Genomic DNA, 19,431 nt, shown 5'->3' with positions numbered 1-19,431 from the left:
CGCGGCTCACCTGCAGGCCGGGCAGGGTGCTCGGGCACTCGCAGGCCCCCGCAGATGTTTGCTGGAGGGACACACGGACACGCAGTGAAGGGAGCCTGGTTGCCAGGTGCACAGGCCAGGGGGAGAGGCCCCCTGACAGAGACCCAGGAGGGGCTTTGGGACACAAGGCCCACCGTGTACCCTCCTGCATCCCAGACACTCCCTCCTCCGGAGAACCAGCGGGCACCCTGTGGACCTCCTGAAGCTGGGCAGATGGAGACCCTTTGTGCCCCCGCACCCGGGGACTCGGGCATCTCCAGGACCCTCTGCTCGGGCCCTGGACTCAGCATCCCCATCCTGGTCCCCCATGTCACTCAGTAGGTGACAGCGACACAGCGCAACCCCAGCAGGGCAGCCTTCGAGTCTCCCAGGGGCTGATCCCTATAGCACACAGGGCAGCACCGAGCCTGCCTCAGCAGAGGTGTCTCCAAGCCCCAGGACGCTGCCTCAAGCACGAGGTCCTTGGGATCGGGGCCCTGACCGCCTGTGTCCTTGTCTCCACAGGACTTGTTTCAAAGGTGCCATCCCGTCCACTTCTTAAACTCACGGGCCCTGGGCGTCATGGACACAAGTGCGGCCATCCCAAAGTGAGTGTCCACCCAGGTGTCTGCCGGAGTCCTGGGATGAATGGTTGGCGGGAGCGGCTTCGGGGTCTCACCTAAGTGTCTCTTGGACACTCTTGGCGGAAAGGAGATGCTAGTGTCAGGACCGTCCCCGGAGCGGGACCCTCCGAGTTGTGCTGCTCAGCCCGGCCCCCTGCCCATCCTCGCTGTGACAGTCGATGTGTCTGTTCCAGAGCCAGCTCCTCTGAGTCTCTGTCGGCCAAAACCTGCAGCTTATTTCTGCCCAGTTACGTCCAGGACAAGTACCTGTTACAGCTCTTAAGAAATGCAGATGACGTCAGCACCTGGGTGTCCGCCGAGATCGTGACCAGTCACAACTCCAAGGTTGGTGCCTTCACAGCGCCAAGCCCAGAGCAGGGCAGGGGGTCCAACTGTGGGCAAACAGCCCTCTGTGGGGCTGTCATCATCACCCAGGGTAGGGGGTCCACAGACCCCACCCCAAGTCACAGCTTCTGTCAGCCCTGACCTCAGACACAGTGTCCAGTGGGCACTGCCTATCCCACTCCAGCCTGGATGGTCCTTCACTCTCCTGGGGACGCATACAGGCTCTGGGCCACATGACAAGCATCTGTCCTCCATGGGATCTGCACATGTGTGTCACCCAGATACATGTATGTCTCACACATGCATACACAGTCCTGTACATGCAGTCTACACGCAGTCACTGTCACACACACAGTACTCACACACTCAGGGCTCAGAGAATACTACCCCCGGGCCCCCCTCCACAGTCCTGCCTGAGCTGTGGTCTGGGCTGTGAGCTGTGACTCCTGACTGTCCCACTAACCTGACCTCGTCAAGGGTGGGATCGACATGGTCACCATCACGTCCTTGCCGGCAGCACATTGTGTGTCCTAAGCCAGCTGGTGGAATCAGTGAAACTCAGGTCCAGCCAAGGTCAGCCTCCCACTTCCCAGGGGCTGGGCCCAGCCTCTGCCTAAGTCCCTGGGGTTGGGCTGGACCAAGAGCATCTCAGCCTGAACTGACCCACCTGCTTCCAGGCCAAGGGGGACAGTCCCCTGCGTCAAGGCCCCAGAGGCTATCGAGGCCACCGCTGCCCCATCAGATGGCGAAACCAAGATAATGTGCTCGCCTGGCATGAACAGCCTCTGCGATCTCTTTTTTCTGAAGCTCCTTTGTGAACCCCCCAAACCCCACAGGGCAACTCCAAGTCCCACTAATAAATTCAGGATTCTGCTTTTTTCACCTGGGGTAGAATTTTCCAGCTTAGAGGTTTGTTAGTGGACAGGCTGACCCACCCTCACTTCTGCCCGGACGTGGGAACAGGGAGCCTGGGCTTCCCGGTCTGTCCTGACCCTCAGTGTTGCAAGGTTTATAGCAACACACGCAGCTTTCTCACATCGGGGTCTTTCCTCAGCGGCCCGAGCGGCTGCTCTTTGCAAGGGCCTTCCCAGGGGGTATGAACAAGGAGTCGTGTCCTCGGCCTCCTGGGACATTTCCTAAACCTGAGCCCCCAAAGAAGGCAAAGAGCGTGGGCTCCCCATCCTGCATCAGCAACTGCCTCGCTGACAGGTCAACACAGAGGTCCCCGCACCTCTCTGTGTGAGCGTGACAGACCCAGACACACCCAGGCTGTCACTGGCCTGCAAGGGCAGGAACAACATGGACAGGCTCCAACCCTGTCAGCAAAAGACAGAGACAGAGTTGTTCCGAGTCGCACTCACCACAACGCGGGAACTGGTGACGGGTAGAGCCCACAGCATCTCGCCAGGGGACACATTTCTGATGAAACTGTATGTGTGCCTTCAACCAGTGTGCTGGTCACAGCTGACACAGCAGCTGTAATGTCAGCACAACCCAGAAGACTGACTGACATGTGTGGACTCTGATCACAGGAAAGTGTTAGAATTAAAATGTTCAGACAGAGCATGTAATGAGGTGGTCAGCAAAGCCCTCGAGGACAACATATTCCGTTCAGATGACAGTCCGGGGAGTTGGGGTGGAAATACAAGTTCAAGAAGAAACAGGAGCCATGTCAAGTTTCTCATCTTGAGGAAAAGCTTTTCGCGTGTGTGTGTGTGTGTGTGTGTGTGTGTGTGTGTGTGTGTGTGACAGAAACAGAGAGAGGGACAGAGAGAAACAGAGAGAGGGACAGAGAGAAACAGAGGGACAGGAAAGGAGAGATGAGAAGCATCAATTCTTCGTTGCAACACCTTAGTTGTTCGGTGATTGCTTTCTCTTATGTGCCTTGACCCGGGGGGCTACAGCAGACCGAGTGACCCCTTGCTCAAACCAGATGAGCCTGCGCTCAAGCCGCGACCTTGGGGTTTCGAACCTGGGTCCTCTGCATCCCAGTCCAACACTCTATCCACTGCGCCACCGCCTGGTCAGGCAACTTGTCTTTTTTAGGTGAAAAATGATGAGTTTGAAAGAACAGGATTCTTATTTCATAAGTTTGAAGGTTTTGTAACACAGTAGCCGAGGGGGAGAAGTCCACCCGGTCCGTCCTTCCAGCCGAGCCGCCAACACTGTTCTGCCCCAGAAAGGGATCAAATCCTGGCACAGGCAACGATGTGGATGAGCCCCGAGGACATGGCGCTGCAGGAAACAGCCAGTCACACAGGACACCTGCTGCTCCCAGCGTCAGACTCCATGACGATGGCGTACAAGGGCGGTGCCCTCTGACCGGCACAGAGTTTTAGCGTCAGAAGCCAGGTCTGGGGCGCAGCCAGGTGAGCAGTTAATTCTACTGAACTGGATCGAAAGTGGTTCAGCGAATACTTTTTATGTTATGTGTTTTGTTAAAAAACAAAGCCAAACGTGATAGGACTGACGTTTGATCTAAGTGTTTGAAATTACACATACTCTGCATCTAAATACACGAAGAAACAAGTGCGATGTCAACTTAGGAAGTGTGAGTGGAGGAATGCTTTTCAAGATCCTTTGGGAGGTGCTCAAGTCAAGCAGCTGGGAGGTCACGATGGTGAATGACCTCCAGGGACCATCCATGTGAGTTCCGACTTCCAAGTGCATCAAAATCACCTCAAGGATCAAGCCCAGTGGAAAGGCATCTGGTTGGGACGTGAAGGTGCTGTGTCCACATGGGGACAGTAGGCAGGGTGAGGCAGCTCTGAACAAGGGGTCTGCTGAACACTCCAGAACCTTCCGGACATCTGGAATTGTGAAATGCAAGCGCTGTTCATGGGTCCGTGACCTCAGCCCCTCAGGTCTGCTGTGAAAGAGTGTGGCCTTAGGAGTGACCTTGCTCATGGGTCTTCCCATCAAATCCAGTGACCTGGCCCTCGTGGCTAGCTCAGTTGGTCAGAGTTGTCCCCATACCCCAAGGTTGCAGGTTCAATCCTGGTCAGGGCACATGCAAGAGTCAACCAATGAATGCATCAACCAATGAAAGTGGAACAACAAATGAATGTTTCTCTAAAATCATTAGAGAAATATATTTTTAAAAAACAGTGACCTTGCCCCAAGTGGCCATCAAACCACAGAGGAAGCAGTGGGGCTGGGTGAGACCACATCCCCGGTCAGGCACTGAACTGCTTGTGCCGTTTGCTCCCAGACCCGGGGCTCCATCTCCCCGGGGTGGCCACCCTTCCTGGTCCTGAAGCTGCATCCCACCCCAAGTCCCACAGGTTTGTCCCAAGTGACGGCACCTGTGAGGCCTGAGGTCAGTGTCCTCGCCCATCTCTGTGCATACTGGACATCAGCCTTGTTTTGATTGTTTTGTTTTTCAGTCATGCCCATTCTCCTGCCCGGCATCCCTCCCACCACTGGACCTGTGCCCCCTGCTGCCCTGGCACACATAGTGGGCCTGACGCCAGGTCCTGCTCACAGGTCCTAAAACGACCCTTACGTGTCCATGGTAACCAGAAGATGCTGACTGCGCCTTTTTCCATGTCAGCTGCAGGTGAATCTGCTGTCCAAATTTTTGCTGATTGCAAAATCGTGCTACGAGCAGAGGAACTTTGCAACCGCCATGCAGATCCTGGGCGGCCTGGAGCACCTGGCTGTGAGGCAGTCCCCGGTGAGTCCACGAGGACTGTGGGCCGGGCGGTGCTGACCCCTGTGTGAGTGCCAGGGGCTGTGGGCTCAGCCCACTGCAGGGTCTCACCTGTGCTCTCATTCTAGGCCTGGAGGATCTTACCCGCAAAGATCGCAGAGGTCATGGAAGAGCTGAAAGCCGTGGAGGTACTCTAGCGCTGCATGAGCTTCTGGCAGCTGTGCCCACCTGGGGCTTCTCCTTAACAGTCTTGTCTGCACAGCTCGGGGGTGGCACCCAGCAGAGCCAGGGTCAGGGCCCCAGCGCTCACAGCCCCCTTGGAGTCATGCATGGAGCAGCCTGGCTCTGCCCATCACCCCACAGAGCCTCTGCCACTAACCTGGGCAAAGGCAGCCAGGAGCTCAGGGCCGCTGGAAGCCCGCCTGCTGGGCCAGTGGCACAAGGTACAGGTGCCCAAAGGACCTGAGCCTGGCTGACTGGCTGGCCTCCTTGCTACCTGGCAAAGTCCACAGGCGGCCTCCTGAGATCCTAAAGGAGGGAACCGTGTGGCATTTCCCCCAAACAAGGCAGCAGGAGCAGGCCCCGGGCCAGACTCAGCTCTCTGCAGTGGGAGGGCAGTATGTCCTCGGCTGACACCAGACACAGGGGCATCTGCACCTGGCCAGCCCTAATGGTCGTCTTGGTTGGACAGTTGGGTCACCTGATTCTTTTCTAGAGCCCACGGGAGAATGAGTTAGGGAAAGAATTTGCCACTCTAGCAGTGAGAGATGTGCAGCTCTCTTGGGGGAGGGTCAGTGTCCATTGGTGGTGTCCAAGAGTAAGACATCTGGACTTTAGACCCTGGCTGGGTGGCTCAGTGAGTCAAGCATCGTCCCAGTGCACCCAAGGTGGCAGGTTGACCCCATCAGGACACATACGCGAAGCAGACAATGAGTGCACAAATGGAACTAGGTGAAAGGATGAGTTTGTGTTTCTCTTTCTCAAATCAATGGAAAAATTAAAAAAAAAAAAAGACATATGGACCTTCGATCCCCAATCCAATTATCCAAGGTACATTTGGACAGGTTGTAAGTCCAAGGGCATTAGTGCCACACTAAGGGGACACGGGTGCAAACCAGATGTGCTGGGCTGAGCCAGCCTCTGGCTGAACGCCCAGGACTGACCTCTGGCCTGTCTCCCCCGCCCACACCCCGGCTGGGCCACCAGGTGTTCCTGAAGAGCGACAGCCTGTGTCTGATGGAAGGGAGGCGCTTCCGGGCCCAACCCACCCTGCCCTCAGCCCGCCTCTTGGCCATGCACATCCAGCAGCTGGAGACGGGGGGCTTCACCATGACCAACGGGGCCCACAGGTGGAGCAAGCTCAGGTGAGGGGCCCACAGGTGGAGAAGCTAGAGAGGGGCCCCAAGGCGCAGCAAGCTTGGGTGAGGGACTTCCTACTCACTCCTGCTCCTCTCAGACCTGGGCCCCCTGATCCTCACTCCACCCTCCCCCAGCCCAGGGTCTCCCCACCCCCCACCCCTATGACCTGCAGCCACCTCCTCCACAAATTTAGCCAGTGTGAACCACACTGTGGGCATCCATGGTCTCAAAACATTGCCCCCAGATCACTGCGACCTTCCTGCTGGGAGGTCCAGGCCCACCTCGAACCTCACCTCAGTTGGCACGTGAATGCCCCCCCGATCAGCAAGTACCACATCTTCCCTCTCTCCCTGCCCCCGCTGCCCCCCTTGGGCCCTGATCCCTAGGGCTGCCTGTGTAGGACCTGTGGTTGGTCCTCAGCCTGCTCCTGCAGTGCCACTGTTCACCTGCCCAGCACAACTGGGGAGTCACCTGGGAGGCGCAGAGTGGAGTCTGTTGTAAACACCACCACCAGGACCCCAGCCAAAGAGGACATTGCTCCTTTCTGCCTTGATAGAGGCCTTCCAAAGGTCCACCTCCAGCCTCGCCTGTCCTAGAGCTCCAAGACCATGTCTGATGCCACTCTGGACCAGTCTGGTTCCAGGGGGATCTTCACCCCCATGACCTCTGCACCCCGTTCTCTCCCTCTCTTCTCACTGCCCACACAGGCGGGCAGGTGGGGGCTGGTCAGGGCACGCCCCAGCCCCACATCCTCAGGGTCAAGGGTAGATTGTCTGGTTCTGTGAACACGGCCCAGAACCTGGAGCCCAGTGGTTCCAACCCACTGTGTGCAAGGCCCCCGTCTAGTCACCGATCTTACAGTAGTGTTTAAGAGACACCACAGTGCACACGTAATGAGATCAGAAAACCTGTGTCAGCAACACGGAGATGAGATGAGACACAGAAGAGGCGGCCACAGTGCAACATGTGGACGCGTGTGCCCGTGATCGCCTCAGCAAGAATGAGGTCATCCTGGACCCGCTGCTCCCTCTCCACCCGCCCCCAGGCATTCCCGCTCCTCAGTGGTGCCCAGGTTGCTGGTCCCTGTTCAGTCTGCAGCCCTCTGGGGAAGATCCCTGCTTCACGGCGTGGGCCGTGTCCAGGGTGTGTGCACTCACACAGCGTTGGCTCAGGCTGCCATCCTTCTGTCATTGGACCCGGCACTGGGGAGTCCTGCGCCTGCACCTCCCCATAACACCCCTTAAGCAACCCCCTTATACTACCTCCACCCCATTCTCTGACAACAGGTTTTATCTATGTTGGAATCCTTAGCACCGACCAGGAGACATCATCAATTTTCAGTAAACATCTGTGAAATGAAAAGGGGGTGGACGGACAGATGGATGAATGGACAGGCAGCAGGCCTGAGTAATGAATGAGGTTTGGCCTCCTGAGTTTGTATTTGGAGGAGCTCTGGTTCCGAGCATCTAGAAATGCGCCGAGACCGTGCGCCGCGCCGCAGAAAGCCGCTCCTGTGACCCGTGCAGGCTGACGTCTGTCTGGCTTATTCCCCCACAGGAACATAGCCAAGGTGGTGAGCCAGGTGCATGCGTTCCAGGAGAACCCCTACACCTTTGCTTCCGACCCCAAGCTACAGTCCTACCTCAAGCAGAGAATCGCCCGCTTCAGTGGGGCTGACGTGGCCATCTTAGCCGCAGACAGCAGGGCCAGCTTCCACCAGATTGCCAGTGAGAAGCATTCTCGGAAGATTCAGGACAAGTTACGGAGGATGAAAGCCACGTTCCAGTGAGGGAGGCTCGTGAGTCTGGACATGAGAGTCCACACCGAGGACAGAGCTGGGGAGAACGGAGCCCACCGACCCGCTGCCCCAGGCCACACGGCCCTATGGGCACAGCACCCACCCACCGCCTTAGACTAGGGAACCCCAACAGGGGCCCAGCCTGGGCCTCTGGGCGCCAGGACGGGGGAGTGCAGGGCTCAGACTCTGACCCGGAGTTAATGGGCATCAGTGCAGGTTGGGGTGTTTCTGCTAGAAAATTTAAAAATTAAACCTTAAAATTTTAAATGAAAATAAGATCAGTGAACATCCCAGGATCGGATAGAAACAGTCCTCACCACTTCTCCAGTGACCCTGCCCACCTCCAAACCCCACACCTACCTGTCCAGACTAAGATTTCAACTCAGTGCCCGCTGAGCTGTTTTCATGCTTCTGGCCTCTGTGTGCCCAGTAATAAAGGACCAAGTCTGACCTCTGACCCCCACGCCAACCACAGGTTCCAGTGGGTTCTAGACCCTTCCACTGGGGCCTCTGAGGCTTCCTAGTGGCCTGAGCCCCAACCTGTTTCACACTCCCACCCCCCAGAACCCCCCCACTCCCCCGACCCACCCTGTCCCAGCAGAGTGGGGGGGCCAGAGCCCTGCAGCCTGTCCCACCACCCCTCCCAACCTGACCCCCTCTCGCTGGCAAGCACTCACAACTCCGCAGTGGCAGCCCCCCAAGTGCCCACCACCCCCACCACTGAGAACAGCTCCCGATGGGACAGGCGCGCCCTGGCCAAGGCTGTGCTTCCTCGCAAAGCAGGCAGGACACAACAGCTCCAAAGCAGAGGCAGCCTCAGGGGCCCTGAGCGGTCTCCAATCCATCTGGTGGCCCCTTGGCTATGGCCACTGCTCAACTGCCTCCAGCAGCCATGCATGCCCCACACCCACTGCCTCTGGGCTCCCTGCTGAGGTTTTCGGTCACTAGCACTTTGTCCTAACCGACCAGCAGAGGAAGTCTGCTGCCAGACTGGGCTGAGCTCCCCGCAGGGCTGTTTCCACAGGGCAGGTGCAGAGAGCTGCTTGGGGGAGGGGGGGAGGGGAGGAGCACCCTAAGGCGGGGCCTGCTGTCACACCCCCCACAGGGACGCTTCCCCACTGTGGGAGGTCAAACTCTCTGGCACCATCCCAGGCACCCACGTTCTTATGTTGCAAAATCGCTAGAAGACCCACTATTGCTCTTGAGTTTTAGAGTTAGTGGTTCTTGAGAGCTGCCAGCTAGTGGTATTTCTAGGAAAACTATTACTGTGATAAAATGCTGCTTTTTCAGTGTCAAGATGTGTTGTTTTCCCACATAAATTCATTTCGGATACCCAGGTCCTGCTAAAATGGAATACAGGGGACTCAGCACTCCTGGCCATGCAAATGTGGCTTTATTTTATTGGGCTTTTTATTTCTTTAGGCTTTTATATGAGGATTACGTTCTGCCAATCAACTCTTCATATTTTCAGATTTTGAATTTAACAAGATAGTGTTGCAAAGCCTGAATGAAGCAGATCAGTGTCCAGCACAAAATAAACATTCCAATCGTAATGATGTATTCGGGGAACCGATGGGGCTTTTGGCTTACGCACGACGTTTGCATGGCGCCCTCCTGTCGTGTATAGCACAGGTTTCTAAATAAAACCATTTCTATGGAGGCAGCTTCCCTGTGGCTCCTTTCATTTCTCCCCAGAACGGCACCTGCTCTGTGATCGGGGTTGGGGCTCCTCCGTGAGACGATCAGGGTGCTCGTGGCCAAGTCCTTCTACAAGGTGGACAAGGACAGGTCAGCCCGCTCCTTCCTCACACAGGCCCCACCAGAACGTGCAGGAAACACTTGCCCCTGGAGAAGACTGCAAACCACCCAAAACAGCTGAGTCCCCAACGCCTCCCAGTGCCACCAGCCAAGACTGCTCTGCCACAAACTGCCCAGCCCTGTCCACTCCCACCTGACCAGCCCCATGAGCACACTGTGACCCAGACCGCACCTTAGCTGGCAGGCAGGACAGCGGCTGGTCACTCCCAGAGCACGACCTGGCCAGGACCAGGCTGAACAGAGTCCTGATGGAAGGGTTTAGGACTGGGGGACACCATAGGAGTGGGGTGGGAAGCCAAGAGATCACAGTGTAGCCTGACCTGTGGTGGCGCAGTGGATAAAGCGTCGACCTGGAAATGCTGAGGTCGCTTGCTTGGTCAAGGCACATATGGGAGTTGATGCTTCCAGCTCCTCCCTACCTTCTCTCTCTGTCTCTCCTCTCTTTCTCCCTCTCTGTCTCTCTCTCCTCTCTAAAATTAAAAAAAAAAAAAAAGAAAAGAAAAAAAAAAGAGATCACAGTGTTGATGTTTTCTGTGAAGAGTTGATGGATCTGTTGGGATATTCCTATATGAATGTCAAAGCTCTCTACCCGACAGGCAGCTCTGGAAGAGTCGAGTTTTGTAAAAGACAACGCCATAGTAAAGTCACATTACTGTGGACAGTAGCTCCCGTGGTTAGGTGGTTTCAGTGCCCATATTATGGGGATTGGTGGTTTGGGTCTTCACCTTTTTTTTTTTTTTCAGAGAGAGAGAGAGAGTCAGAGAGAAGGATAAACAGACAGGAATGGAGAGAAAAGAGAAGCGTCAATCATTAGTTTTTTGTTGCAACACCTTAGTTGTTCATTGATTGCTTTCTCATATGTACCTTGACCGTGGGGCTGCAGCAAACCAAGTAACCCCTTGTTCAAGCCAGCGACCTTGGGTCCAAGCTGATGAGCTTTGCTCAAACCAGATGAGCCCGTGCTCAATCTGGCGACCTCAGGGTCTCGAACCTGGGTCCTCCGCATCCCAGTCCGACGCTCTATTCACTGTACCACCACCTGGTCAGGCGGGTCTTCACCTTCTTAAAATCACTAAGCCGTGGTCTTTTCCCTCCTGAGACACAAGCAAGGGGCAAGAAAGGTCTCCCTCCACCACACTGATCTAACCAAATCGATGAGAATGAAAGCGGCAACCCTGTGGGTCCCCCAGGGAGCCATGCTTCCCGGACACCTAGCAGGTCCCCTCCTGCACTGGAAGAAGCCCAGTCTGTTGCACCCATGCTCTGGAAAAAGCCACCACCAGACAGATGGTCTGACTGCCCAAGAGGGACCAGCAGGCAGGGAGAGCCCAAGGTGGCTGTGGGGGGCTGCATGGAGATGGGGAGATGCCTGGCCAACCAGCCAGCCAGAAGCCACCCAGGCACCAGGACATGCCACTTGGAGCAGACCAGCGGGACTCTGAATAGCCAGGCCATAGCCTCGGAAACGGTGAGCAGGACTGCCAGGCAGGGGCCACCCTCACCTGCCCAGTCACAAGAGAATGAACGAGAGCCCACCTGGCCCTCACCCTCAGCTCTGATCACAGAATCATCAGCATAATCAACCGGTGTGGCCCTCGCCACTGCATGGAGCGGCTGTCACATCTAGTCACTAAAGTTCGAGCTGTGAGGCGCTGACCTATCCCCAGATACGTGGTTCCACTAGGAGAATGAACTCCAGCTGCGACTGACCAGCTTCCCTTGCAGACCTGTCCTGTTGCGTCCAGATGCTGCTGAGCTGTTTGAAACCAGCGGCTAAGATAAAAGAGAATGGGAGTCCTGTGGGGTGTGGGGCACTGGGCCTGGAGCCACCACATACCCCAACCTCATCTTCGTCTGCCTCTCTCACCCCTTTGGGGGCTGACCTAAGCAACCACGGGAAAGGTGTTTGCAAGGGAAATAAATGGTCAGGCCAAAGCCAAAAGAGCTGCACGTGGTGACTGCACTCAGTCCATGCGTGGCTGCTCACAGGGGCCAAGCTCAGCCAACCCAAAGCTACTCTCCACTCGCACGAGGGCTGGCCAACAAGCTGTGGACAGGGAGCCAGGCCTCCCACTGCCAGAGAAAGAAGCTACAGGAAAGTCCGCGAGGAGGTGAGAACGAACCCTGTAGTGCTGTGGCAAGGGGGCCGGCTGGCACAGAGCTACTACCCGGGTGCAGGGACGCGGACAAGCGTACACTCCCAGGCTGTTGCGAGGCTTCTGTTACTGACTGCAGCGTTTGGGTGGATTTCTTCTTGCTGCAGGGCCACCCTGGCACTGTAGGAGGCTTCATAGCACCTTTGGTCCCCATTCATTACATGTCAGCAGCACCTCCCAGGTCGTGACAACCAACAATGTGGCCAGACATGCCTTGGGGGGGACACCCCCTGAACCTGAACCACTGGCTTAGAAACAGTGACAACTTTCTACCCAGACCTTGTTTTCCAGATCCCATTCCACAGAAAAAGAACCACAGACATGGTTGAACAGTTGATTGGTGGGGAAAGTGCCCATGGCCAGCAGCACACTACAGTGTCAGAAGCGAGAAAGTGCTAAAGGCAGTGGGGCATGTCAAAGGACAGAGAACAAGAAGGAAAAAGAGCTGTGGAAAACTCCCAGTGGCCAGCGCTGTGCTACCTGAGCACCTAAACAGTGTCAGACGGTAGGTAACCCAGGTACAAAACAAACGTCCATGAGTCCGCACTGACGTAAACGGATGCGTGAATGAATAAAACACAGAGTTACAGAAGAACCCCTAACGACACATGCAAACACTCCCTGGATAAAGCCTGGTCACCCCCAAGTATAGGTGGACATGGTGGCTGGCCCCCACTGCAGAGCACAGAAAGGGAGAAAGTGACCTGACAGTGGACAGACCAGGGCACCACCTTAGGGTAATCTGGTGAGCGTCACAAGCCTGCCAATGTCACACCCTGATATTAAGAGCAAGACAAGCACAGAACCAGAAACCCGAACCCAGTCCAACCACCAGACAAACCCAAGCAGAGGGGCATTCCACAAAATACCTAACCAGTGTCCTCAAATTGCCCATGTGGGGACAAGACTGAGGACACACGATTACAAGGAAGGTCTCTGGACAGGATGCTGGGGCAGAAAGGGATCCTGGTGAAAACCTGGTATGACCCAAATAAAGTCTGTGGTTTGGTCGATAGGGCTGTGCCAACGTTAAGTTCTCTCTGACAAACGTACCACGGAGGTGTGCGAAGCTCAAGGCTGAAAAGCTCAGGGACTCTGTGCTGCAAATATAAAATTTTCCCAAACTAAAAGGTTGCAAAAACTATTGCAGCTAGTATACAGAAATTAAGTTGATTTGTGTTTATTGGTCATTCAATGACTTTGCTAAGTTCACTTACTAATTCTGATCATGTGCTTGTACATTATTTTGTAATTTCCACGCACACAATCATACAATCTGCAAATGAGGATGGTTTTACTTGTTCTATTCTAATGTTTCATTTTTCTTGTCTTATTGCTCTGGCTATAATTTCTAGAACAATGTTGAGCAGAAATGGTGATGTTGAGCACCCCGTCTTATTCTTAATTTCAGAGTAATGCTCAAAACTCTATACTGACCATAATTTTAGCCAAAAGTTTTTCTGTGAACTGCATGCGTGTGTGTGTGTGTGTGTGTGTGTGTGTGTGTGTGTGTGAATCATAACACTAATTCTGATCGCTGGTCATAGCTCTTCAGCAGTTCCAGCCCACGCCCCGCGATGCGGAAACACTATAGCTGCGCGGGAGGCCGGGCGCAGGGCAGTGACTAGTCCAATCTGCGAACAGCTCGGGGCGCACCAACGGCAGCGAGGAGGGGGGGCGAGGATGCCTTCCGGATAGAACGTTCCAGAGCCGCTCTGCACAGCTGGGAGAGGACACGCACATGCGTAAGCACCTAACGCGCGTCGCTGTGTGAGTTTGCAACTCCATCGGTTTAAAAACTACAACCTCAGTTTTTCGGCGAGTTCCACCTCGTCTGCGGGGCGGAGCTTTGCTCTCGGCACTCGCGGCCTAGGGACCCGGAAAGCTTGTCGGGAAATCGAGGCGCCAAAACAGCCGGGTTGAACTTGGCGAGCGGAGGGGGCGGGGCGGAGCGGGGCGGGGCGGGGCGGAGGGAGGGCCGCGTAGACTCGGGCCGGTTCTGGCTCGGACGGAGGACGGAAGCGCACAGAGTGCTCAGAGCGCGTGTGGGCGGCCTTGCGGGCTGCGGGCCGGAGCCCAGCGCGTACACCCCCCCCCCCGGCCCCAAAATGCTGCTCCGGCCCCGGCGGCCACCCCCGCCCGCGCCTCCCGCACCGCTGGCGCAGGCCAGCCCAGACCTCGAGCCGAGGGCAGCGGGGGACGCTCCAGGCACTCCGCCCAGACGGCCCGCCTCGCCTGGCGCGCCGATGGTGTCCGAGACCTTTGGGTCGCCAGTGTCCCCAGGATCAGCGCAGCGCACGCCCTGGAGCGTCCATGAGACGGAGCTACTGCTGGGCACACTGCTGCAACCGGCCGTGTGGCGCGCGCTACTGCTGGACCGCCGCCGAGCGCTGCCCATCTACCGGCGCGTGTCGGCCGAGCTGGCCCGCCAGCAGGTGCGGCGCACGCCGGCACAGTGCCGCCGCCGCTACAAGTTCCTCAAAGACAAGCTCCGCGAAGCGCACGACCAGCCGTCGGGACCCTTCGACGCGCAGATCCGCGAGCTCATGGGGCTACTCGGAGACAACGGGCGCAGGCGCGGCCGCCGCCGCTCCCCCGGTCGCCCCCCGCGCGGCCGTCGTCCGGCCCCCGGTTTGCCTGCCGAGCCGGGTAGGTGGAGTGGGGGAGGGGCGCTACGGCGCGGCAATGCTGGGTGGGGAGCCAGAGGACTGGGGGTGGGGGAGCACCAGCGGCCCCCTACCCAACCCCACACCCGCTCCTGCGTTGCAGACACCCCGTCGCTGTCCGCCGCTCGCGATTCCGACGTGGACCCAGCCTGGACGCTAAGATTCAACTCCTCCCCGCCCAAGTCTTCGGAGGCCCCTTGCGCCCCCGGCTCCCCGACGGTGCTTCCCACCTTAACCCCCGCGCCCAGCCGCCCCGAAAACCACGCGCCCCTGCACGTCCCCGGCTCCCCGCCGCCCCTCGATCCCGCCTGGGAAGAGCCCGACTCGCCTCCCGGCAATCCTGAAAACCACGCACCCCCGCAGGCCGCAACCCCATCGCTGAACGCCGCCCTCTTGCAGACCCTGGGGCACCTGGGCGACATTGTGGCCATCTTGGGCCCGTTGCGCGACCAGCTGCTGACCCTGAACCAGCACGTGGAGCAGCTCCGCGGTTCTTTCGACCAGACCGTGTCCCTAGCCGTGGGCTTCATCCTAGGCAGCGCCGCCGCCGAGCGGGGCGTCCTGGGGGACCCACGCCCGTGAGGCCTAGCCTGTGCCGTCCGTTCAGTTGCGCCATGGCCTCCTCGGCCCTGACCCCATCTTACCGCCCTCCCCCCCACTTTTAGGTACGTTCAATAAAGAAGATTGTTTTTCTCGATTTAACCGTGTGAATGCGTGTGGGTGCTGCCTAGGCAGCAAGGGTCTCCTGTAGGTAGGACGAGGTTAAAATGACCTTAGAACCCTAGGGAGGGGCAGGGGGACCCGGGGACCCTGTCTTGGGGGTGCTGAGCTGAGCTATGATCCGTAGGGATGCCAGTCAGGGCCTTACCTAGGAGACCAGGCTCCGGGGGCGGGGCTGTGGAATCTGAGGTTGGGGTCCTTCAGTTCTCACCAGACTGCCCACCAGCCCGGACCAGCCGTGGCCGGTGAGCTCTATCTCCGCCCTCCCTGGGAGTCCTGCTGAGCAGAACAAGGAGGAGGCTGGGCCCTGCCGGGAGAATTAGAAGGAATTGCAGACTAGGCATTCCCAAAGTTCCACCTTTGCGAGCCAGCCCTGGGCTGCTGGGATGAGCTCTCTGGGAAACGGGAATCCTTAGAGGGACCTGAGACACAGGAAAGCTGCACACGCCTAGGGAAGGGGCTAGTTTTGACTTGGGGGTCTGAGACTTTTGATATTGGCTAAGGCAGGGACCCCAGCAGTTTTAAGGGTTTTATAAAAAAGTCGCTGGGAGAGTTTTGCAAATTGTAATTAAGAGCCCCACCCTGGACCTGTGGGTCCGGCTGAGGGGAGTGGGTGGGGCCAGAGGTACCCCTCCCTGGCGGAGATAGGAAGTAGCCTGAAGCGCCTAGCCAGCATAACAATACGGGGGAGTAGAATGTTGGGCGGGAGGCCTTTCACCAATTTGGGGCTCCTAGGCGACTTGAGCGATTGCCTGGGGCTGCAAAGCTTAAGTGTGGGCTGGGGTTGCAGCCCCTCCCCCAACCCTTTTCAGGAGACTGGAGAAGAGATCTCAGTTGGTGGGCCCTCAACTAGTAGGGTCCTCTGTTAAGGCAAACTGAGCTGTGTTGATGGCAGGCCCTGAGAGCTCGGAGGGACCAAACCCACAGAACTGACTCCTACGGTTACCTCATTTACGACTGGCTGCCTCAGCTCCAGGATGTCCCTGCTGCGGTCCCAAGCATCACCAAGCTGGGGAACCTGTTGTGTGAAGAGTGCTGCTTGCAAACATACCCCCACCCTCCATTCCTGGGAGCTGAATCCCAGCAAACCCACCCACCCCCGGGGTGGAGATAGTGTCATTTGATATGTCTATCACTCAGTCACTGGTGATCCTCTCTACCCTGGAGAAGAGCTGTGTGAGGCTGATACTAGTTTCAGTTTGGGAAGGTCAAGTTGGGGGGTCACATGGTGGCAACAGCTGCACAATGGTGTGAAAGGACTCACTGCTGCTGAACTGCACGCTTGAACATGGATGATGTAGTGAATTGTTTTACCACAATGAAAGAAGGTGTGAACTTGCTAAGAAGCCCCCTTAATGAAATGAAAAGGGGACTTTCTGAAGGGTGGCCCTGGGATGCGCTCCTCCAGCCCCTGGGAACCACCATTCCACTTTCTGTCTCTATGCATGGAACTTCTTCTAGGGACCTTGTTTAAGTGGAATCACACAGTATTTGTCCTTTTGTGACTGGCTTATTGCAGTGAGTATAATGTACTCGAGGTCCGTCTGTGTTGTGGCCTGTGTCAGAATTTTCTTCCTTTTTAAGGCTGAATAATACTCCATTGTATGAATGGACCACATTTTTTTAAATTGAATTTTATTGGGGTGACACTAGTTCACATAATATTACAGGTTTTAGGTGTCCGAGTCTACGGTACATCTCTGTACACCGTATTGTGTGTTCACCCCCTAGACCAGTGGTCCCCAACCCCCGGGCTGCAGACTGGTACCAGTGCATAAGCCATTTGGTACCGGTCCGCAGAGAAAGAATAAATAACTTACATTATTTCCATTTTATTTATATTTAAGTCTGAACGATGTTTTATTTTTTTTTAAATGACCAGATTCCCTCTGTTACATCCATCTTGAGACTCACTCTTGATGCTTGTCTCATAAGTTTGACAATTATATTTAAAAATACCACAGTTTTTACGCCGGTCACATAATTTTATTTTGTGCATTTATCCATCCCACCCTAAAGGCCGGTCCGTGAAAATATTTTCTGACATTAAACCGGTCCATGGCCCAAAAAAGGTTGGGGACCACTGCCCTAGACCAGGTTTTCTTTATTAATGCATGAACACTTGGGCGGCTTCTATCTCTTGGCAATTGTGAATAATGCTGCTATGAACATAGGTGCACAAATACCTGTTAAAAACCCTGCTTTCAATTCTTTTGAATATATACCCAGGAGTGGAATTGTTGAATCATATAGTAGCTGTAGGTGTAACGTTTTGAAAAGACCCCCACTTTTCCACAGCTGCTGACCATTTGAGGTTCCCACCGACAGTGCACAGAGTTACAATCTCTCCACATCCTCATCTTTTTGATAGTGGCCATCCTAGTGGGTGCCATTGGCGGCCTGCTGTGATTCTCACAGTATGTGCAGGTCCAACGCCACATTTGATGACCTGACGCCCATTGCTCAATTGCTTGGTGAACCCATCTAGCTAGTGTTTCTTCCAGATGGTGTTGATTCCTAGTGAACTTACCTGCATTCTCTTTCTCCTCTGTGGTGTGCTGAGGTCCCTCAAGTGTGCACATCAACCTGTGTCCCTCACCAGCTCAATGATAAGCAGTGACCATGGGAGGAAGCATCGTCAGGGGCTGGCCTTCAAAATGTGGCCCGTGAGACTGAGACACTAAATTATAATTTTTGTGTGTGTGTGACAGAGAGAGGGACTGACAGGGATAGACAGACAGGAAGGGAAAGAGATGAGAAACATCAATTCTTCATTGCGGCACTTTAGTTGTTCATTGATTGCTTTCTCAATGAACACATTGGTATGTGCCTTGGGGGGGGGGGGTTGCAGCAGACCGAGTGACCCCTTGCTCAAACCAGAGACCTTGGGCTCAAGCTAGTGAGCCTTGCTCAAACTAGATGAGTGTGCGTCCTCAAGCCGGCGAACTCCGTGTCCCAGTCCGACGCTCCATTCACTGCACCATCTGGGCAGGCTGAGACATTAAATTTTTTTATGAATGTTTATTTATTTTTGTGACAGAGACAGAGAGAGGGACAGATAGGGAGAGACAGACAGAAAGGGAGAGAGATGAGAAGCATCAATTCTTCACTGTGGCTCCTTAGTTGTTCATTGATTGCTTTCTCATATGTGCCTTGACTGGGGGGTATAGCAGAGTGAGTAACCCCTTGCTCAAATCAGCAACCTTGGGCTCAAGCTGGCGACCTCGGGGTTTTGAACCTGGATCCTCGAGATCCCAGTCCGACGCTCTGTCCACTGTGCCACCGCCTAGTCAGGCTTAAATTTTTAAATGTAAATTTATTTCAATACTGCATATGCCTCAGAGTCCTCACTCAGTCCTTACATAAAATTCTGTTGTTTTGTGTCACCTGTCCTTGGTTTAAGGTCATCTCTTCAGAACACTGCCTTTAAATTTACATTTAATTCAAGTGCCAGATTCCTTTTTCACCAAGGTCAAAGTCCTGGAGCCGGAGACCTTCCAGTTGAGGGTCTGCCTGCAGTGACTACTGTCACCACTGCCACCTTTGAACAGCAGTCGGGTCTTCATCGTTCTATCTCTTCACCCCTTTTTATTTTTATTTTTATTTTTTTTCTCTTCACCCCTTTTTAAAATCCCACATTTCGCCTGACCAGGCGGTGGCGCAGTGGATAGAGCATCAGTCTGGGAAACAGAGGACCCAGGTTCGAGACCCCGAGCTCGCCAGCTTGAGCACGGGCTCATCTGGTTTGAACAAAAGCCCACCAGCTTGAACCCAAAATTGCTGGCTCCAGCAAGGGGTTACTCGGTCTGCTGAAGGCCCGCAGTCAAGGCACAATTGAGAAGGCAATCAATGAACAACTAAGGTGCTGCAATGCGCAATGAAAAACTAATGATTGATGCTTCTCATCTCTCCGTTCCTGTCTATCCCTCTCTCTGACTCACTCTGTCTCTGTAAAAAAGAAATAAATAAATAAAAATTTTAAATCCCACATTTCATTATGGTGTCTTTAACCCACATCATACACACCACTAACTGGTCACTGTCCACGCTGTCATGCTTCTTACCTTCACAGAGGGGCATGTTCTTGGGTGCCTTCTGTGGGTGCAAGGCCAGTGCGGGTCTGAGTGGACGTGCTCACAAGCACTGTGCTGGCAACACCGGCCTGCCTGGGTCCTTCCCACAGCTTTACAGAACACTCATGTGGCTGGGGGGGGGGGGGGGGGGGGAGGGTCAGGTTTGGCCTCCAGCGCCTACCCTGCCTGTGGGTCCCCATCTT

At 55.4% G+C, this 19,431-nt stretch overlaps 2 protein-coding genes across 4 annotated transcripts in view; both read left to right on the top strand.

The window, feature by feature from the left end:
* Positions 1–9,399, top strand: part of KNDC1 (kinase non-catalytic C-lobe domain containing 1) — a 48,666-nt gene extending 39,267 nt beyond the window's left edge. For 2 of the 3 annotated variants that reach the window (XM_066355332.1, XM_066355330.1), the window contains exons 26-31: positions 544–626; positions 836–986; positions 4,540–4,662; positions 4,767–4,826; positions 5,845–6,002; positions 7,555–9,399. In XM_066355332.1, coding sequence (XP_066211429.1) covers positions 544–626; positions 836–986; positions 4,540–4,662; positions 4,767–4,826; positions 5,845–6,002; positions 7,555–7,786 — 807 coding nt within the window. In that variant the 3' untranslated portion in view covers positions 7,787–9,399. The remainder of the gene's footprint in view (positions 1–543; positions 627–835; positions 987–4,539; positions 4,663–4,766; positions 4,827–5,844; positions 6,003–7,554) is intronic. The other variant, XM_066355331.1, reaches the window with a different exon arrangement.
* Positions 9,400–13,877: 4,478 nt separating this feature from the next.
* UTF1 (undifferentiated embryonic cell transcription factor 1) lies at positions 13,878–15,017 on the top strand. Its single transcript, XM_066355558.1, has 2 exons — positions 13,878–14,418; positions 14,539–15,017. Exons 1-2 carry the CDS (start codon positions 13,878–13,880, stop codon positions 15,015–15,017), a joined length of 1,020 nt encoding a protein of 339 aa, XP_066211655.1.
* Positions 15,018–19,431: the final 4,414 nt, after the last annotated feature.

This window comes from Saccopteryx leptura, chromosome 13 (assembly GCF_036850995.1).
Source record: "Saccopteryx leptura isolate mSacLep1 chromosome 13, mSacLep1_pri_phased_curated, whole genome shotgun sequence".
Lineage (NCBI taxonomy): Eukaryota > Metazoa > Chordata > Mammalia > Chiroptera > Emballonuridae > Saccopteryx > Saccopteryx leptura.
The sequence above is the reverse complement of the archived record's forward strand: the minus strand, read 5'-3'. Positions and strand labels throughout refer to the sequence as shown.